The sequence below is a fragment of the Xyrauchen texanus genome, chromosome 31 (assembly GCF_025860055.1).
Source record: "Xyrauchen texanus isolate HMW12.3.18 chromosome 31, RBS_HiC_50CHRs, whole genome shotgun sequence".
Lineage (NCBI taxonomy): Eukaryota > Metazoa > Chordata > Actinopteri > Cypriniformes > Catostomidae > Xyrauchen > Xyrauchen texanus.
This window is the reverse complement of record NC_068306.1, coordinates 40,817,774-40,835,723: the sequence shown is the minus strand read 5'-3', so window position 1 is coordinate 40,835,723 and position 17,950 is coordinate 40,817,774. Positions and strand designations below refer to the sequence as shown.

Sequence of the window (17,950 nt, the reverse complement as noted above, 5' to 3'; positions counted from 1 at the left end):
AAGTAGAAATATTAAGTTTTGTTTAGACATATGTATCATGTTTGTGTGATAACTATTCGCAGAGTTTCAGTTCATTTTTGTGACATGTTTCAGAAATATGCTCGTGAACACAAAGACAGCTGAAAGCTCACCCTTTTTGTTTTCTTTATTTTACAAAAGCACAAGGTTTTGTTGTTATTGTGAGTGTACAAAAATAAAAGTAGACACTTTATAGTCTCTAATGATGTCTTACACTTATCTATATGCCCCAAAATGATGGAGTATTTTAAGTTGTTTATGCTGTAATGACGAAAATATCCAGCAGGATGCGCTGGCTCATCCGTCGACCCCAGTGGGTTAAATAGGATTTCAGTAAATTGGCTTTCTCAAGCCAACCTAATAATAATAAGTATGTGAGATTACAAATAGTGTTATTTTGCAAGCGCCACTAATAATAATAATAATAATAATAATAATAATAATAATAATAATGTGACATTACAATAGTGTTGCTTTGCAAGCACCACTAATAATATGTATGTGAGATTACAATAGTGTTGATTTGCAAGCACCACTAATAATCATAAGAATAAATAAAAGAGTCAATAGATATTAGCATTGCAATTTTTGACCACAAGGTGGCACTGTCCCGAAAAATGTTGAGTCCCTACAGAGCATAGTGCCAAAGACACATACCGAGTTTCATAATGATACACCAAGTTGTTCGTAAAATACAGTATTTTATGACTAAATAAAAAATGGCCGACAGGAATTTTCTATGCCCTTCTAAAATTAATGAGACTAATTTGATTATTTTATGACAAACTGTTCAGAAGTTATAAGCAAAAATGTCTTTTTTAACATCTTGTGACCAGTAGAGGGAAGTGCAACAAAACGCTGCAGTTAAACTCAGAACCTAATGATGATGACAAATACCAAGTTTCTACCCAATCCCTCAAAGCGTTATGGAGATACAGCCTCAAGTTAAATTTTTCGCGTTCTTCGTCGAATTCGTTAAAGTGCCATTCGAAAACCATATGGTTTATCAAAATTCTGTGAATAACTTTTTGTCGGGACTGCCTCTAGATGATGCAGGCCAATTTTCCATGCAAATTGGACAAACGGCCTAGGATGAGTTTGAAAAAGTAGTTTTTTCAGAAAATTTCAAATGGAGGAACAATTTTCATGACGGAAAATTACGTCATAGGGCAAAATCGAATCGACATGAGCCAAGGAATCAGAGGGATAAATATTTCATTTCTAGGACTCACGGTTCAAAATGTATTAACATAAATGTGTGTGCAAGTTTGGGCAGTTGGTGGTGATTGAGTGTTTGATGTAGAGATGCCAAATTTGCTGTGGTAACATATCAGGCTATCCTCTACCTGTGTGCCAAATTTCATAACTTTCCCGCAGGCGGTTCTTTGCGATGCCATAGACTCAAAAGTTGAAGAAGCAGAAGAAGAATAAGAATAAGAAGAAAACTAATGAAAATAATAGGGGTCTTTCGTCCCTTCGGGGCTTGACCCCTAGGAATAAGAAAACAATAGGGGTCTTTCACCCCTTCGGGGCTTGACCCCTAATAATAATAAGAAGAAAACTAATGGAAACAATAGGGGTATTTCACCCCTTTGGGCTTGACCCCTAATATGTTTAAATAGGATTTCAGTATGTTGGCTTTCTCAAACCAACATAATAACTATGTGAGATTACAATAGTGATGCTTTGCAAGCAACACTAATAAGTATGTGTGATTACAATAGTGATGCTTTGCTCCACAAGCAAAAATAATAATAATAATAATAATAAATATATCTGCAAGCAGCAATGCGACGACTCCTCAAAATGGCAAATCATTTCAAATTAATCAGTAGAGGGTTGGGGTTAAACCCTCCCAATGGAGGAATCCAAAAAACATGTCTTTCTGTCTGAATCCTAAACAAAAAATGTTGTGTACAGGAAAATCCATCATGCCGGACCTTAGGGTCCTTGAGGCTTTTTTGTTCCCAATGAGAAATTAGGTATGTACGTTAAGTTTTAGAAGAATTGAATAAATGTGGTGGAAATGTCATCAATTTGAAAATAGGACATTTGGGCATGGCTTGTGGTGCCTCCTAAGGGCGAATGTGGGCCATTCTTGTTGTGGGGTTTCCTGTTGGCCTATCAATGTACACAATTAGAACATTTTTGACCAGAAAATGTCTCTTTTCGGTATGGCCTGTAGGGCCCCCTAAGGGCAAATGTCGGCCATTGTTGGTTTTGGGGTTACCATTGGCCTGTAGTATCAATGTACAAAATTAGAACATATTTGACCCAAAAATGGGACATTTGGGCATGGCCTGTAGCGCCCCCCTAAAGGCAAATGTGGACCATTCTTTGTATAGTACTTCAGAGTGACGTCATCTTGAAGCATGTTAGGTTTGAAAAACCATCAGTCAAAATTTAATTTGATTTATTGACACATATATATTGAGGCAATGTGGACATTTACATAAATACGCCTCTTTCAGCCATTTTATGTTTTATTCATTTTTGATAAGTAACATATTGAAAGACATCAGTTATACACATGGGTAACAAATCTCAGGTAAATTGGAGCTACGGTTTAGGAGAAGTACATTTTTGTAGGTTTTTCAAAATTTTCACTGTACAGGAAAATCTATCATGGTGGAAACTATGGGTCCTTGGGGCTTTTTGTTCCCCATGATAAATGAGGCATGTACACCAAATTTCAGAAGAACTGGACAAATGGTGTGGAAATGTCATCACATTGAAAATGGGACATTTGGGCGTGGTCTGTAGTGACCCCTAAGGGTGAATGTGGGCCATTCTTGGTTTGTGGGTTCCTGATGGCCTGTAGTATCAATGTACAAAATTAGAAATTTTTTGACCAGAAAATGGGACTTTTGGGCATGGCCTGTAGCGCCCCCTAAGGGCGAATGTGGGTCATTATTGGTTTTGGGGTTACCGTTGGCCTGTAGTATCACTGTACAAAATTAGAACATTTTTGACCCAAAAATTGGACATTTGGTCAATTCTTTGCACAGTACTTCAGAGTGATGTCATCTTGAAGCATGTTAGATTTGAAAAACCATCAGTCAAAATTACATTTGATTTACTGACACATATATATTGATAAAATGTGGACATTTACATAAACGCGCCCTTTTCAGCCAGTTTATATCGTATACATTTTTGCTAAGTATTGTTTTCCAAGACATCAATTCTACACATATGTATCAAATTTCAAGTCAATTGGAGCTACGGTTTAGGAGAAGAAGATTTTTGTAGGTTTTTCCAAATTTTCACTGTACAGGAAAATCTATCATGGTGGAAACTGTGGGTCCTTGAGGCTTTCTGTTCCCCATGAGAAATGAGGGATGTACACCAAGTTTCAGAAGAATTGGACAAATGGGGTGGGAATGAAATCATTTTGAAAATGGGACTTTTGGGCTTGGCCTGTATCGCCCCCTATGGGCGAATGTGAGCCATTTTTTGCATAGTACTTCAGAACTAGAAAAAAAAGTTTGTCAAGACAAACTTTGATGTTGGCTTGAGAAAGGCCAAACCTTGAAACAAGACTGGAACTCGATGATAACAATAAAACAAGATCACTTCAAAAATAAGAAATATGTGCAATTACTTTAAAATGATTTAAGCTCAGCAAGTCATTATTCCACATATGGCATTCACTAAGATTTTCACTTTGTCCTAAGACTTCATTTTATGCATTGTAAAAATAAGTGAATGTTAAAGGGATATTTGATCATTTCCTCACCCTCATGCAGTCCCAGATGTGTATGACTTTCTTCTGCAGAAATTGAATGAAGATGTTTAGAAAAATATCTCAGCTCTGTTGGTCCATTCAATGTAAGTAAATGAGAAGTGGTGAGAAATGGATCAATAATTAAGTCATTTTTTACTATAAATCTCTACTTTCACTTTCATAAGTGCTCTTCTCTCTTAAGAGTTCTTTTTCTGTTTTTTTGTGATTTACATAAGCATATCACCCCTCCTGAGCAGGGAGGACAATTTATAGTGCTATGCTACATATATACAAATACTATTGATCTTTTTCACACCCACACCTATAATATCACTTCTGAAAGTATGGATTATACCACTGGAGTGTTATGGGTTACTTTTATGTTGCATTTATGTGATTTTTGTACCTTCTGATTTCTGATCACCATTCAAGTGCATTGAAAGGACCAACAGGGCTGAGATATTCTTCTAAAAAGCTTAATTTGTGTTCAGCAGACGAAAGAAAGAAATACACATCTGGGATAGAAAGAGGGTGAGTAAATGATGAGAGAAATATCTTTTTGGGGTAAACTAATTTTATTTCAAAGACTATCTAGGCACATAATAACACTGCATAGCTGTGACTGTTTATAACTATTTCAAAATGTACAAGCTCACACTTTAAATGGTCAGTGCTTTGTTTTTTAAATCATTAAAATAGCAACAGATCCAGTGAAAAAATGGAGATTGAATGATTGTTTTTACATTTTACATGCCATTCAAAAACGTGGCATTTTACAATGTAAGAGAGAAATAAAAAAACTTCAGTTGCCTTCGTTTCTGAGATCGTCAATCCTACATCTTATCACGTGGTTTGTTAAGCATGTTACTGCAGAGGAACAGCGTGTGGAGGCTTCATGCTATTATCCGCAACATCCATTCAAAACTCACTATGCGCCCAACCAAGAGCAAGAACCATATTATGATGACCACAAGGAGATTATTCCATGTGACCGTATCCTCAATAGCAACTGGTGAATTTGGTTGCTTAGGAGACCTGGTTGGAGTCACTCAGCACACCCTGGATTCGAAATTGTGACTCCAGGGGTGGTAGTCAGCAGCTTTATTTGTTGAGCTATTCTGGTCATATTGGCATGGATTTCTTAAATGGAAAATAAAGATTGTTTTACAAGTTAGAATTTTTCACTCAAAAGATATAGGCCAAATAGTAGTTAGAAATATTTTAAAATATTTAATTATTATAGGGCCAACAAGAAGCAGAGGTTTGCCACTTTTTGTGTATATCCTCAGAATGACCCCATACATACGTATATCTAATTTGGTGATAATATCTCAATCTGTTTAAAAGTTATAACAATTGTAATAAATAAGGCCACACCCACTTCGTTTTGGCATACCGTTTGATGATGAAAAGTAAAAAATTCCGTTAATAACTTTTTACATTGGGACTCTGCTGAATCTTCAATGGTTTGGTTCCGATTGGGCTAATGGCCTACAACTAGTTTGAAAATTAAGAATGAATTGAATGAATGTTTTATATCAAACCAATGACAAAAATTGTTCAGAATGAGGAGATCTACAATATGGTATGAATAAACAGTTTCTTTGTGAAAAATAGGAGTATATACAACAAATTACATGCATGTAAAACACCATAGCACCTCCCGGTGGCCAGTTTCTTTCCAATTTTGCAAAAACCTCTTGGGCCAAGAGATAAATAGGCATACCAAATTTAGTTCCGATTGGCCTAATTTTACCCTACATAAAGCTGATTGGCCGATGGCAGCCATGTTTTTAAAGATATGTGACTGTGCTCATAGTCCTTAATGGCACCTTGGACAAAGACAGTGCATGCAAAATTTCAAGTCCTTTGGACCAGTGGTTCCATAGTTATTTTTGTTTTTTTATTATAGCGCCACCAAGAGGCAAAGGTGTGCAACATTTTTTGTGTGACCTCACTATGAGCTCATACATACATTCACCAAATTTGGTGTTCATATCTTAACCCGTTCAGAACATAATCGTTTTAGTAAAATGGACACGCCCACTATGAATCATTCTACACTGGTTTGGTTTGGGCAAATGCCCTTGGATGAGTTTTTTATTTTTCAAACAATCCAAAATAGCGGGAAAGCGAAGGGGCAGAGCAAAATTCTGTCAGGGTGTAAAACTCTTCAGCATGATGCAAGGAATCAGTGGAAACAAGAATTTTGTTTCTAGCCCTTACAGTACAAGATTTATGGCCCAAAATGTTATTTTTGTTTGATTTGTTCACAATAGCCCCAACTAGTCTATGAAGGATATGTGTCTGTATGCCTGAGTAGTGGGGGGATTTGGAACCATCCTGCCAAGTTTGGAATCTCTACGACTTAAGGTCTCTGACGCCCAGACACTTTTAGGGCAGAAAATATTTATAATAATACGTATAAAAATAAGAAAATAGGAACAAATACAATAGTGCTTGAACCCCTAAAAATTAAAAAGACATTGTCAGTATAAAACATTTCTTCAAATAAATGTATATGCATTAATATACTCATTAAAGCTATAGACTTAAAAGGATTTCTTATCCTGCGGCTCGCTCTGGTGGGAAAAAACGTATTACAGCTTTCATAAGTCAAAAATGGCTGATTATTTAAAATTTACTGTTATCCCCCTGTTCATTATAAATCAATGAAATTTATTAAGATTCCTCAGAATGTCCTGTTTTCCATATTTAATCAGTTTTGTGAAGTTTGACATTTGTGCCAACAAGATAGAGGAATATTAGTCATAATGGACCACAATAGTCAAATATATCAGATTGTATCTTCTAGATGATTTAATGGATCAAAATCCTTTCAATAAATTTTTGCAAAAAGCAAAGTTTGGTGAAGATCTGATTAAAGCCCTAGGAGGAGTTCGAAAAAGTAGGGTTTTCAGTAAATTAGAATGGCAGAAACATTTTATAAAATGAAATAAAACTGACATACATTTTGTAGGACTTGATGACAGGATTTAGAGGTAAAAAGCATTTTGATTTTAATATGCTCTGATGCGGATAATTAGCAAAAATGTAAATGTTTTTATTATAGCGCCACCTTGTGGCCGATTCTCACAAAACTTAGAACACTGCCTCATTTTGACACAGTGTATGAATATCTCAAGTTTCATAACAGTCTTATAACAGATGTTATAAGCTGCTGAATTTTGATTGGCTGCTGGTGGCCATGTTTTTTATTTGTCTGAATAATATTGTAGGATATGTTAGCCTTTGGTCCCTACAAGATGCATAGCAATTTTCAACTTAATTGATCATATGGTTGCGGAGTTATGAGCGTTTTTTAGTTGTAGTGCCCCCATAGGCGAAATGTTCCTCGACTTTGCGCACTCAATGTCCTGTTGTCTATGTGCATCACATTTTGTAACTTTTGGCCTTTCCGTTTAGTAGATATTTGTAATACGTGCAAAATGGACGATGCTTGAACAATTTGTTGTCTTATATCTTCACAATGCTTTGACGAATCAAAATTCTTTTGATAATTTTTTTAGGAGGGTCCATAGTAGATTAATCACGGATTTCTGGGCGAATTTAATGAGCTGAACTTGTGCGTAATGAAATTAGGTCCTTGTAGCAGGTCCTGGCAGATCAACATGACAATAAAATGCTAACTGCCGTTCACCTCGCGAGCATGAATAATAAAGTTAAGAACTCTTATTGAATCCACGGTTCTTGGAAATTTGGAACCGGTTCTAAAATGGAACCGGTTCTCGATACCCAACCCTACCACTAATGCACCTGTATGGCTCTGTAGATGGACACACTTTGCCAGTATTTCACATGGGTTAACTTTCTACATGGAGAAGTTGTCCTATTAACTGTAAGTTTGTTAAATCAATTGATGATTCACAGTTCTACACACATTAGTGTGAAGTTGAAAATGGCAAACTGAGACAACAAGCCACAAGATAGAAGCCACTGCGTCATTCAAGTCTCCTGTCTGGGAACTTTCATTTTGTGGTCAATCATAACAGCGATGGTCAAAAAACCTTAACAAAACAGGCACTGTTTGCAGACATTGCTTGACGCGAGTAGCGTATACTGGTAATACATCGATGTTTGATTATTTTTAGGCTGACATCACCTGGGAATAGTGTGTGGTGCATACAGAACCTCAGGTGAGTAACAATGACTGCGATCACCATTGTTTCTTGGCAGAAATCATAGTTTTGATACAATTAACCATTGTTTTACAACAGTAACTGTAATTTCCTCATAGTATTGGGGAATTACAGATAATGAGATGGACCGGTAAAAACTGTACATCGCTTTGTTTCATACAGATTACATTCCAGAAGAATATTTGTTTTAAATTTGAATTGTTTTATTTAAATGTAGACATTTTAAGCTTTCTTTATACATATGTTTCATGTTTGTGTAATAAGTATTCGCGGAGTTTCAGTTCCTTTTTGTGACGTGTTTCTGAATTATGCTCGTGAACACCGAGACTGCTGAAAGCTCACCCTTTTTATTTTCTTATTTTACAAAAGCACAAGGTTTTGTTGTTATTGTGAGGGTACACAAATAAAAGTAGACCCTTTATAGTCTCTATTGATGTCTTACACTTATCAGTATACCAAAAAAGTATATGACGAAAATATCCAGCAGGACGACCCAGAGGGTTAAAAGTGACAAACTTCCTTTCACCAGTTGGTGGCGCTATGACCGTGACCCACAATAGTCACATCAATGTGATCAGCCTTTTTGAGCCAACATTTGGCTTAATTTTTATTAAAAAAATATAGCTGATAGCAGCAATTAACGGGGTTCAAGCAGTTTAAGGCCTTTACACACATGTGTAAAAAGGTATTAGTTTTATTTAGCAAGCATGTAACAATTTACAAATACAGGTAATTTACTAAGGAAATATATGATTTTTAAAACTTTTTAACAGTTATAGCGCCACCTATTGTCCAATCTCCATAAAAGTTTGTATTCTTCTTTAGAATTACATGTTGCATGTGCTCACCTATTTTTGTGAATTTTTACTTTTCATGTAGGAATTATAGGCTTTTGAGTATATTTTGCCATGCCCATTTTCTAAATGACACTGTTATAGCTATCCAAAGGCTAAAGTTCAAATTTTTTTTATTAATATTGACCTTGAGAGTCCAGAAAATTGTATTGCATTATATTTATTGAGTTTGAGCTAAAAACCTAGGACTAGTTGCAAAAGTAGTTTTTTTACAAAATTGTGAATATTTAATGAACAATTTAATTGACAGCAGTGCTACTTGAGACAAAGTTATTCAGAATTAGGAGATCTTAGATATATGTGTGAAAGTCAGCGTGATTACAGAGGCGTAAAACTCGTTAGTGCCACTCGGTGTCCGATTTCTTTCAAATTTCTCACAGACGTCTAGGGTCAGGAGTCAAACAAGCCCACCGAGTTTTGTGTTGATCGGCCTCCATTAACCTTTTCTAATAGGTGCTCAAATTTCATTGGCCGATGGCGGTGATTTTTTTTAAGATACGCCAATGTCCTTATAGACAGTCATGGCACCTTGGACAAAGACACTGCATGCCGATTTTCAACTCATTCAGACTAACGGTTGCGTAGTTACAGCCAATTTCGTCGCCAACTTTTTTTGGGTGACCAAAGATTGACATCTTACATAAGCATGCCAAGTATGGTGAAGATATCTAATTTCCTTCAAGAGTTATAGCCATTTACGTAAAATTGGCCACGCCAACTTCTGATGTTTTCACATACCATAGCCATCTTGAGTCAAAATTTCAAACTTTTTCAATAACTTTAGATAAAGAGACTCCATGGAATTGTTTGGCACTTCTTTGGTCCCGATCGGATGAAGAACCTAGGACTAGTTTGCAAAAGTAGGTTTTATGAAAAATCCAAGATGGCGGAATTTTTTTTATATGGAAATGAAATCGGAGATACACATTTTGTTTTGTATCTTGTTTGCTCTGTGCCAAATATTCCAATGATATAAAGCACTTGATTCTACGACAAACGGTCTAGGAGTTATGAGCAGTTACGCATTTTTGATCGCTGTAGTGCCCCCTATTGACCGATTATGCCGAGTCCGTGTTTCTGAGTAGCGAGCAATAATACTACCATCTGACCAAGTTTCAAGTCTCAAGGCCTTACGGTACACTCTGCCCGATCAGTTTTATGGTGGAATAATAATAATAATAAATATAGCTGCTAGCAGCAATTAGCGGGGTTCAAGCCTTTTAAGAACTTTCAAAGTATGCAAAAAATGAATGTACTTGTATATGTACTTTGTAAGTTGCTGAATTTGCTAAATGGTGTTAAATATGACTGACGTCTTGTTTTCAACGATCCTGAAACAGGATAATAGTTATGGTGGTATTTGTTTGTACTTTTTTAACTGGTATAAAGCCACAAAACACTCAAACTCCAAAAAGGTTTTAGAAGTTTGAATATTTATTTTAGGAATTATAAGCTTTTGGATACACTTTGTCAAACGCACATGATAAATGCAACTCCTAAATAACTAAATTAATAACTAAATTCAACTTTTCTTTGATAGTTATTGACCTAGGGAGTCCTAGATGTTGTTCACAATAACAGGTATCATTGGATAATATACAACAATTCACATATCATTTAAACAGCCATTTTGCTGAAATATGATTGGCTGCTGGTGGCCATGTTTTTTATTTGTCTGTGTCATATTGTAGAATATGTAAGCATTTGGACCCTACAAGAAGCACACCAATTTTCAACTTAATTGATAATACAGTTCTGGAGTTATAAGCATTAGTTTTGTCGTTGTGCCCCCTATAGGCGAATGTTTTCGCGATTTTTTTTATGCAGACTCAAAATGTGCTGTTGTACATGTGTATCAATTTTCGTAACATTTGGCCTTTTCGTTTGGTAGATCTTGGTCAATACAAACAAAATGGATGCCGTCTGACCAATTAGTTGGCTTATATCTTCCAACACTTGGGAAAATCAAAATTCCTTTGATAACTTTTTGTCAGGAGTGTTCATAGTAGACACACACCCATTTTTGTGAGAATCAAATATACAGCCTAGGAAGAGTTTGAAAAAGTTGCTTTTAATTTTACATTTTATAAAATGCCATAATACAAAGATATAAATGTTGTAGGTCTTGGTGCAAGGAATTAGAGGAAAAAAGAATGTTGAGATTATTCAACTCGGTTGCAGAGTTATTGGTGAAAACGTAAATGTCCTTGTTATAATGCCACCTTGTGGCCAATTTTCATATATCTAGGTACACAGCCTCATTCTAACACTGTCAACAAATATCTCAAGTTTTGTAACGGTTGGCCATTCAGATTTTATTTTATTAGCTGCTGAAATTTTATTGGCTGCTGGCAGCCATGTTTTTTTTATTTGTCCAACTGATATTGTGGGATATGTTAGCTTTTGGCCCCTAAAAGATGCATGCTAATTTTAAACTTCATTGATGATCCAGTTATTAGTGTTTTTTGTTGTAGCACCCCCTATAGGCGAAAATGTTCGCAACTTTGTGGGCATCCTCAGAATGTCCTGTTGTCTATGTTTGTCAAGTTTCATAACATTTGGCCTTTTCGTTTGGTAGATATTGGTAAATACGTACAAAATGGATGACGATTTTCGCAACACTTGGACAAATAAAAATGTATTTGCTATCTTTTTATCAGAAGGGTTCATAGTAGACACACCCCAATTTTCGTGTGAATCGGACATACGGCGTAGGAAGAGTTCGAAAAAGTAGGTTTTACGAATTATGCAAATTAGTGTGAACATTTTCATGACGGAAATGAAATCGTAGATATAGTCTTGAGCCAAGACATCCAAAAATGTAAGACACTTGAGTGTGCGACAAAAGGTTTAGGAGTTATGGGCAAAAACGTAAACATGATCACTATAGCGCCACCTTAAGGCCGATCAGGCCGAAACTTTGATACACTGTAGTACTCTGGGCGACTACCTTCCCTCAAAGCTTCAGCTCTCTACAACTTACGGTTTGGTCTGCACGATCAGTTTTAGGGCAGAATAGTAAAAATCCTTACAATTACAATAGGGTTTCAGCTCTTCGGGCTTGAACCCCTAATAATAATAATAACAATCTTACTAAAACAATAGGTTTCTAGCACTTTATGCTTGAACCCCTAATAATAATAATAATAATAATAATAACAATCTTACTAAAAACAATAGGTTTCTAGCACCTTGTGCTTGAACCCCTAATAATAATAATAAAAGTCCACTTGAAAAGGTGGTCTAGGGTATGGTTCTTGATAACTACGTAGGGTCATCTAGGGTATGGTTCATATGAACAATTCGAACCAAGTGAAAGCACCCTTATTCATTTTAAACAGACAGTTACCTTGAATGATATCTCATACTGTTCTCCTCCCCATATCTCCAGTCCAGTGTCATATCCTCCCAGCTCCCAGAACCACCTCCGGTCTACAGCAAAGAGACCGCCTGCCATTACAGGGGACCTTATAGCAAGAAAAAATATAAAATAAAAACATGTCGAAGCCACAGCTCATTATCAGTCTTATGGTGCTCAAGGGGGTAACATACTATACAGTGAGGAAAATAAGTATTTGAACACCCTGCTATTTTGCAAGTTCTCCCACTTAGAAAACATGGACGGGTCTAAAATTGTCATCGTAGGTGCATGTCCACTGTGAGAGACATAATCTAAAAAAAAAAATCCAGAAATCACAATGTATGATTTTTTAACTATTTATTTGTATGATACAGCTGCAAATAAATATTTGAACACCTGTCTATCAGCTAGAATTCTGACCCTCAAAGACCTGTTAGTCTGCCTTTAAAATGTCCACCTCCACTCCATTTATTATCCTAAATTAGATGCACCTGTTTGAGGTCGTTAGCTGCATAAAGACACCTGTCCACCCCATACAATCAGTAAGAATCCAACTACTAACATGACCAAGACCAAAGAGCTGTCCAAAGACACTAGAGACAAAATTGTACACCTCCACAAGGCTGGAAAGGGCTACGGGGAAATTGCCAAGCAGCTTGGTGAAAAAAGGTCCACTGTTGGAGCAATCATTAGAAAATGGAAGAAGCTAAACATGACTGTCAATCTCCCTCGGACTGGGGCTCCATGCAAGATCTCACCTCGTGGGGTCTCAATGATCCTAAGAAAGGTGAGAAATCAGCCCAGAACTACACGGGAGGAGCTGGTCAATGACCTGAAAAGAGCTGGGACCACCGTTTCCAAGGTTACTGTTGGTAATACACTAAGACGTCATGGTTTGAAATCATGCATGGCACGGAAGGTTCCCCTGCTTAAACCAGCACATGTCAAGGCCCGTCTTAAGTTTGCCAATGACCATTTGGATGATCCAGAGGAGTCATGGGAGAAAGTCATGTGGTCAGATGAGACCAAAATAGAACTTTTGGTCATAATTCCACTAACCGTGTTTGGAGGAAGAAGAATGATGAGAACCATCCCAAGAACACCATCCCTACTGTGAAGCATGGGGGTGGTAGCATCATGCTTTGGGGGTGTTTTTCTGCACATGGGACAGGGCTGACTGCACTGTATTAAGGAGAGGATGACCGGGGCCATGTATTGCGAGATTTTGGGGAACAACCTCCTTCCCTCAGTTAGAGCATTGAAGATGGGTCGAGGCTGGGTCTTCCAACATGACAATGACCCGAAGCACACAGCCAGGATAACCAAGGAGTGGCTCTGTAAGAAGCATATCAAGGTTCTGGCGTGGCCTAGCCAGTCTCCAGACCTAAACCCAATAGAGAATCTTTGGAGGGAGCTCAAACTCCGTGTTTCTCAGCGACAGCCCAGAAACCTGACTGATCTAGAGAAGATCTGTGTGGAGGAGTGGGCCAAAATCCCTCCTGCAGTGTGTGCAAACCTGGTGAAAAACTACAGGAAACGTTTGACCTCTGTAATTGCAAACAAAGGCTACTGTACCAAATATTAACATTGATTTTCTCAGGTGTTCAAATACTTATTTGCAGCTGTATCACACAAATAAATAGTTAAAAAATCATACATTGTGATTTCTGGATTTTTTTTTTTAGATTATGTCTCTCACAGTGGACATGCACCTACGATGACAATTTCAGACCCCTCCATGATTTCTAAGTGGGAGAACTTGCAAAATAGCAGGGTGTTCAAATACTTATTTTCCTCACTGTATGTAATTACTTCCAAAGCTTTGAATAGTCAAGCTCCTCTGTATTTAAGTGACCTTCTATCACGCTACAATCCATCAAATTCACTACAATCTCAAAATTTCAGAATGTTAATAAAAAAAAATATATAAAAATCCATAAAAGGTGGTAGACCCTTTTCCTATTTGGCTCCTAAACTATTGAATGGTCTTCCAAGCCTTGTTTGGGACTCAGACACACTCTCTCAGTTTAAGTCTGGACTAAAGACTAACCTATTCAGCCAGGCATACACCTAATCTATCACTCAACTCACAGTTATGCTGCATTAGTCAGGTCTATCAAAACCGAAAACACTTCTCATATTCTGTAACTCTGCTTAAAACAGACTGGAATCCATGCTAATATTATACTATTTGTTTTCTTGTGTCATCCAGAACCTCGTCTAGGTTACCAGAGCCTGCCAAATCCAGCCCAATGTGAGTGATGACCACTAACTGCAGCATGAGCCAACCAGACAGGAGTCTGTAGTACAAGACTTGTAATATACATAGGTAACTATTATTGGCATTATATTCATGCTGTTTAGCCAGAGGGGAAATATCCCCTTGGTGAGTCGGGTTTCTCCAAAGGTACATTTTCTCTATTAACTAACATCTTACAGAGTTTTGTGTTCCTTGCCACTGTCGCCTGTGGCTTGCTCACAGGGGGGTCAAAAGACATAATATATTATATTCATCATAATAATATATTTTATTAAGGCATAATTTATAATCACATTTTTCATCAAACCACACAATGATGACTTTAACCCTCAGGGGTCTGAGGGTGTTTTGGGCCCTGGAGAAGTTTTGACATGCCTTGACATTTGTGCTTTTTTCAGTTGCTTAAAAACATATTAATGGCTAATGTCTGATAATACTGTATTCAGCACAAACTGGACTACAATAATGTGAGCAACATGTGTGTACATGTTTGTATTTTTGAGAAAATAACATTTATGCATGGTTTTTGAAAAAGCAAACATGCAAAGTCATTGAAATAAGGCCAAATAACACATACTAAACATTTGTCCACAAGACCATCCTGATCACTCATTCATACAAAACAATAAAGTCATTAAACTTTTGTAAGACACGTTTAGTGTTAGAAAGGTCATATTCAAGGAGGCGTGAACTATAATGAATAATGATGTGATTCACATCTGAGGAGAAAAAGACCCCTCCCCTGGGCCTATCACTGAGAAATGTGACAGAAAGAGAATGAATGTGAGGAGACTTAAAAATCAAGTTTTAAGTTAAAAGAAGTAAACTGACTATATGTTTTCTTTACATAAAGACTTTACTTAATTTTAGACCTGCACTACCATTTAAAAGAAGTCTCCTGTGCTCAACAAGACTGCATTTATTTGATCCAACATAAGAGTAAAAACAGTGATATTGTGAACTCTTTTTACAATTTAAAAGAACAGTTTTCTATTTGAATATATTTTAAAATGCAACTTGTGATCAAAGCTGAATTTTTAGCATCACTACTGCAGTCTTCAATATCACATGATCCTTCAGAAATCATTATAATATGCTGATTTTCTAATATGGAAATATTTAAAGTGCATTTGACACATTTACACCTGAACACATATTTGCAGCACAAGCTTTGTTGATGATAATGAGGCAGCATAAACACATTCATATTATTTTTTATATCAAATTACATATCATATTTATATCATAGAGCATACTATTTAAATGCCTGCTTTACCCGAAAACACCATTTAAATGTAAATAAAACGTGCCTATTAGGACATATTTCAAATTTCAATACACTGAATCCTGCCTGGCAAGTCTGGAAACAGTCCCACTAGTAAAATATACTATATATATATATATATATATATATATATATATAGCATGTCAACCAATATGTAAGTAAAACGAAATGACTTACTGGTCCGAAATTGTATCCTCAGCTGGATCATGTCTCTCTTCATAATACAAACGTTCATCGGAGTCCCACTTTTCTTCTGAGGAAAATGTGGACTCTTCGTCACTATTCAGGAGTTCCCTCGCCTGTATATCATGCTATCTTTCAAATGTGCAGAAAAGTGAATGAACTAGATGTTTTTAATGCACAGTCGGGGGCGTTTACCATTTGCACTGATAGCCTCAGCACATTAGTGTATGAATAGCGCGCTCTGCTGGTGGGTGTGATCACATTAGAGATAATTAGTTGAGCCAGGAAAAACTGTACATCGCTTTGTTTCATACAGATTACATTGCAGGAGAATATTTGTTTTAAATTTGAATTGTTTTATTTAAAAGTAGACATTTTAAGCTTTCTTTAGACATATGTTACATGTTTGTGTGATAAGTATTCGCGGAGTTTCAGTTAATTTTTGTGACATGTTTCAGATATATGCTCACAAACCCAGAGACTGCTGACAGCTCACCCTTTTTATTTTCTTTATTTTACTAAAGCACAAGGTTTTGTTGTTAATGTGAGTGTACACAATAAAAGTAGACCCTTTATAGTCTCTAATGATGTCTTACACTTATCTGTATGCCCAAAAATGATGGAGAATTTTATGTTGTTTCCGCTGTAATGATGAAAAAATCCAGCAGGACGCGCCGATGAATCGATGTGTGTTGTGAAAAGCGCTATACAAATAAAAATGTATTGACTTGACAAGTGACAAGTTGTATGAATAAGAAAAAAAAAAACAGAGGAGAAATATAATTAAAATATATTTACATTTGACTGCTTATTAGACAAAGCTATTGTCAAATAGTAATGGAATACCCAAGACCAACTGTATAGGGCTTGGGTATTCCATTACTGCAAACGTGCAAACATTTGAATGAGAACGCTAATTCTAAGAGCAATTTTCATGCCAGCACAATGCACAAGTGGGCGTGGGTGGGAGTGATAGTACTTTTTGTGGATAGCAATGATTGAACCACCTCAGAAGTAAATTGCACTTGACCAAACCAATTCACGCTTTGCATGAGCTATTTCGCCAACACTAATGCCTAAGACTTAGAGCATGATTGCATGAAAATATAAAAAAAATGAATGGACATGTCCACTGACTTTGTGCATATGGTCACATAGCACTGCGCTACAGATGTAAGATCTTGAAATAGGGCTCTTAGAATGATATTTAAGTAATCATCACACAAGCAAGAGTGTTGTTATTCTGAAATATCGTTACAGTTGTGACTGGGTAGTATCACTGATGGAGATAGACAGTGAGGTTTTATTGGGCAATTTAGCCCTGCCTTCAACATTTTTATTTTTAATTTTTCCTATTTTGTACTGAAATATATTCTGTTCACTTTAAAAATGCGGTCTCTACAGTGTTTACCTATGGGGTCTCTACCGCATGGGAGATTTAAAATTTAAACCACTGAGTAAACATTTGACCATGCCATAAATGAAAGGGAAGCATTCCACAATTCTAGAGTGGAGCTCCATTCTAAATACTCTCCTTTACTTCACAGTAAAGTAGACAGACTGGCAAGGCTCCTACAGTGTCTTTACTGCTCTGTCATACTCTGCATTAGTCTCTCACACACACACAAATCAATCAATATTCGAGCACGTATTTCTAAGGTGTTTCCTGCATATGTGTACATTGCCTCAGTGCGGCATTAAAAACTCAGTGTAAACACACTATGTATATTTGAGATTATGTTGCGGTTTCTATACAGACTAAAATCACTCCATATGAACAATTTTAACAGAATATAAAAGGCTCATAAGGGGGGCATAGTGTGTCTTGTATGCCAATGACTTTGTGTTAGGGTGCTACTCACTCAAAAGGGTCACTGGGGTCTAATCTCTGCAGTTGGGATGGAATTGGGATGCGTTTGTAAAACATCTCCCAGTCAAAAGCCCCACGCATGGCATCTCCGGCCTGAGTCTCATAGCCAAAGTTATCATGGTCAATCACGTCAATCATTGGACACACTATTGTCCTCCGGTTCTGGGCAATGCGATCTGATGCCAAAAAGACAAAGAATGCATTATAGTCAAATCATAACTGTTGTGTTAGG

The 17,950-nt window shown here is 36.6% G+C and overlaps 1 protein-coding gene across 1 annotated transcript in view; it reads right to left on the bottom strand.

Annotated features, from left to right (window-relative positions):
- The window catches only part of LOC127625474 (polypeptide N-acetylgalactosaminyltransferase 10-like), a 213,421-nt gene that overhangs the window by 44,011 nt on the left and 151,460 nt on the right, over window positions 1-17,950 (bottom strand). The window contains exons 6-7 of the mRNA XM_052100778.1: window positions 17,711-17,894; window positions 12,109-12,226 (exon numbers count right to left, since the gene is read on the bottom strand). Of these exons, the coding sequence (XP_051956738.1) occupies window positions 12,109-12,226; window positions 17,711-17,894 (302 nt within the window). The remainder of the gene's footprint in view (window positions 1-12,108; window positions 12,227-17,710; window positions 17,895-17,950) is intronic.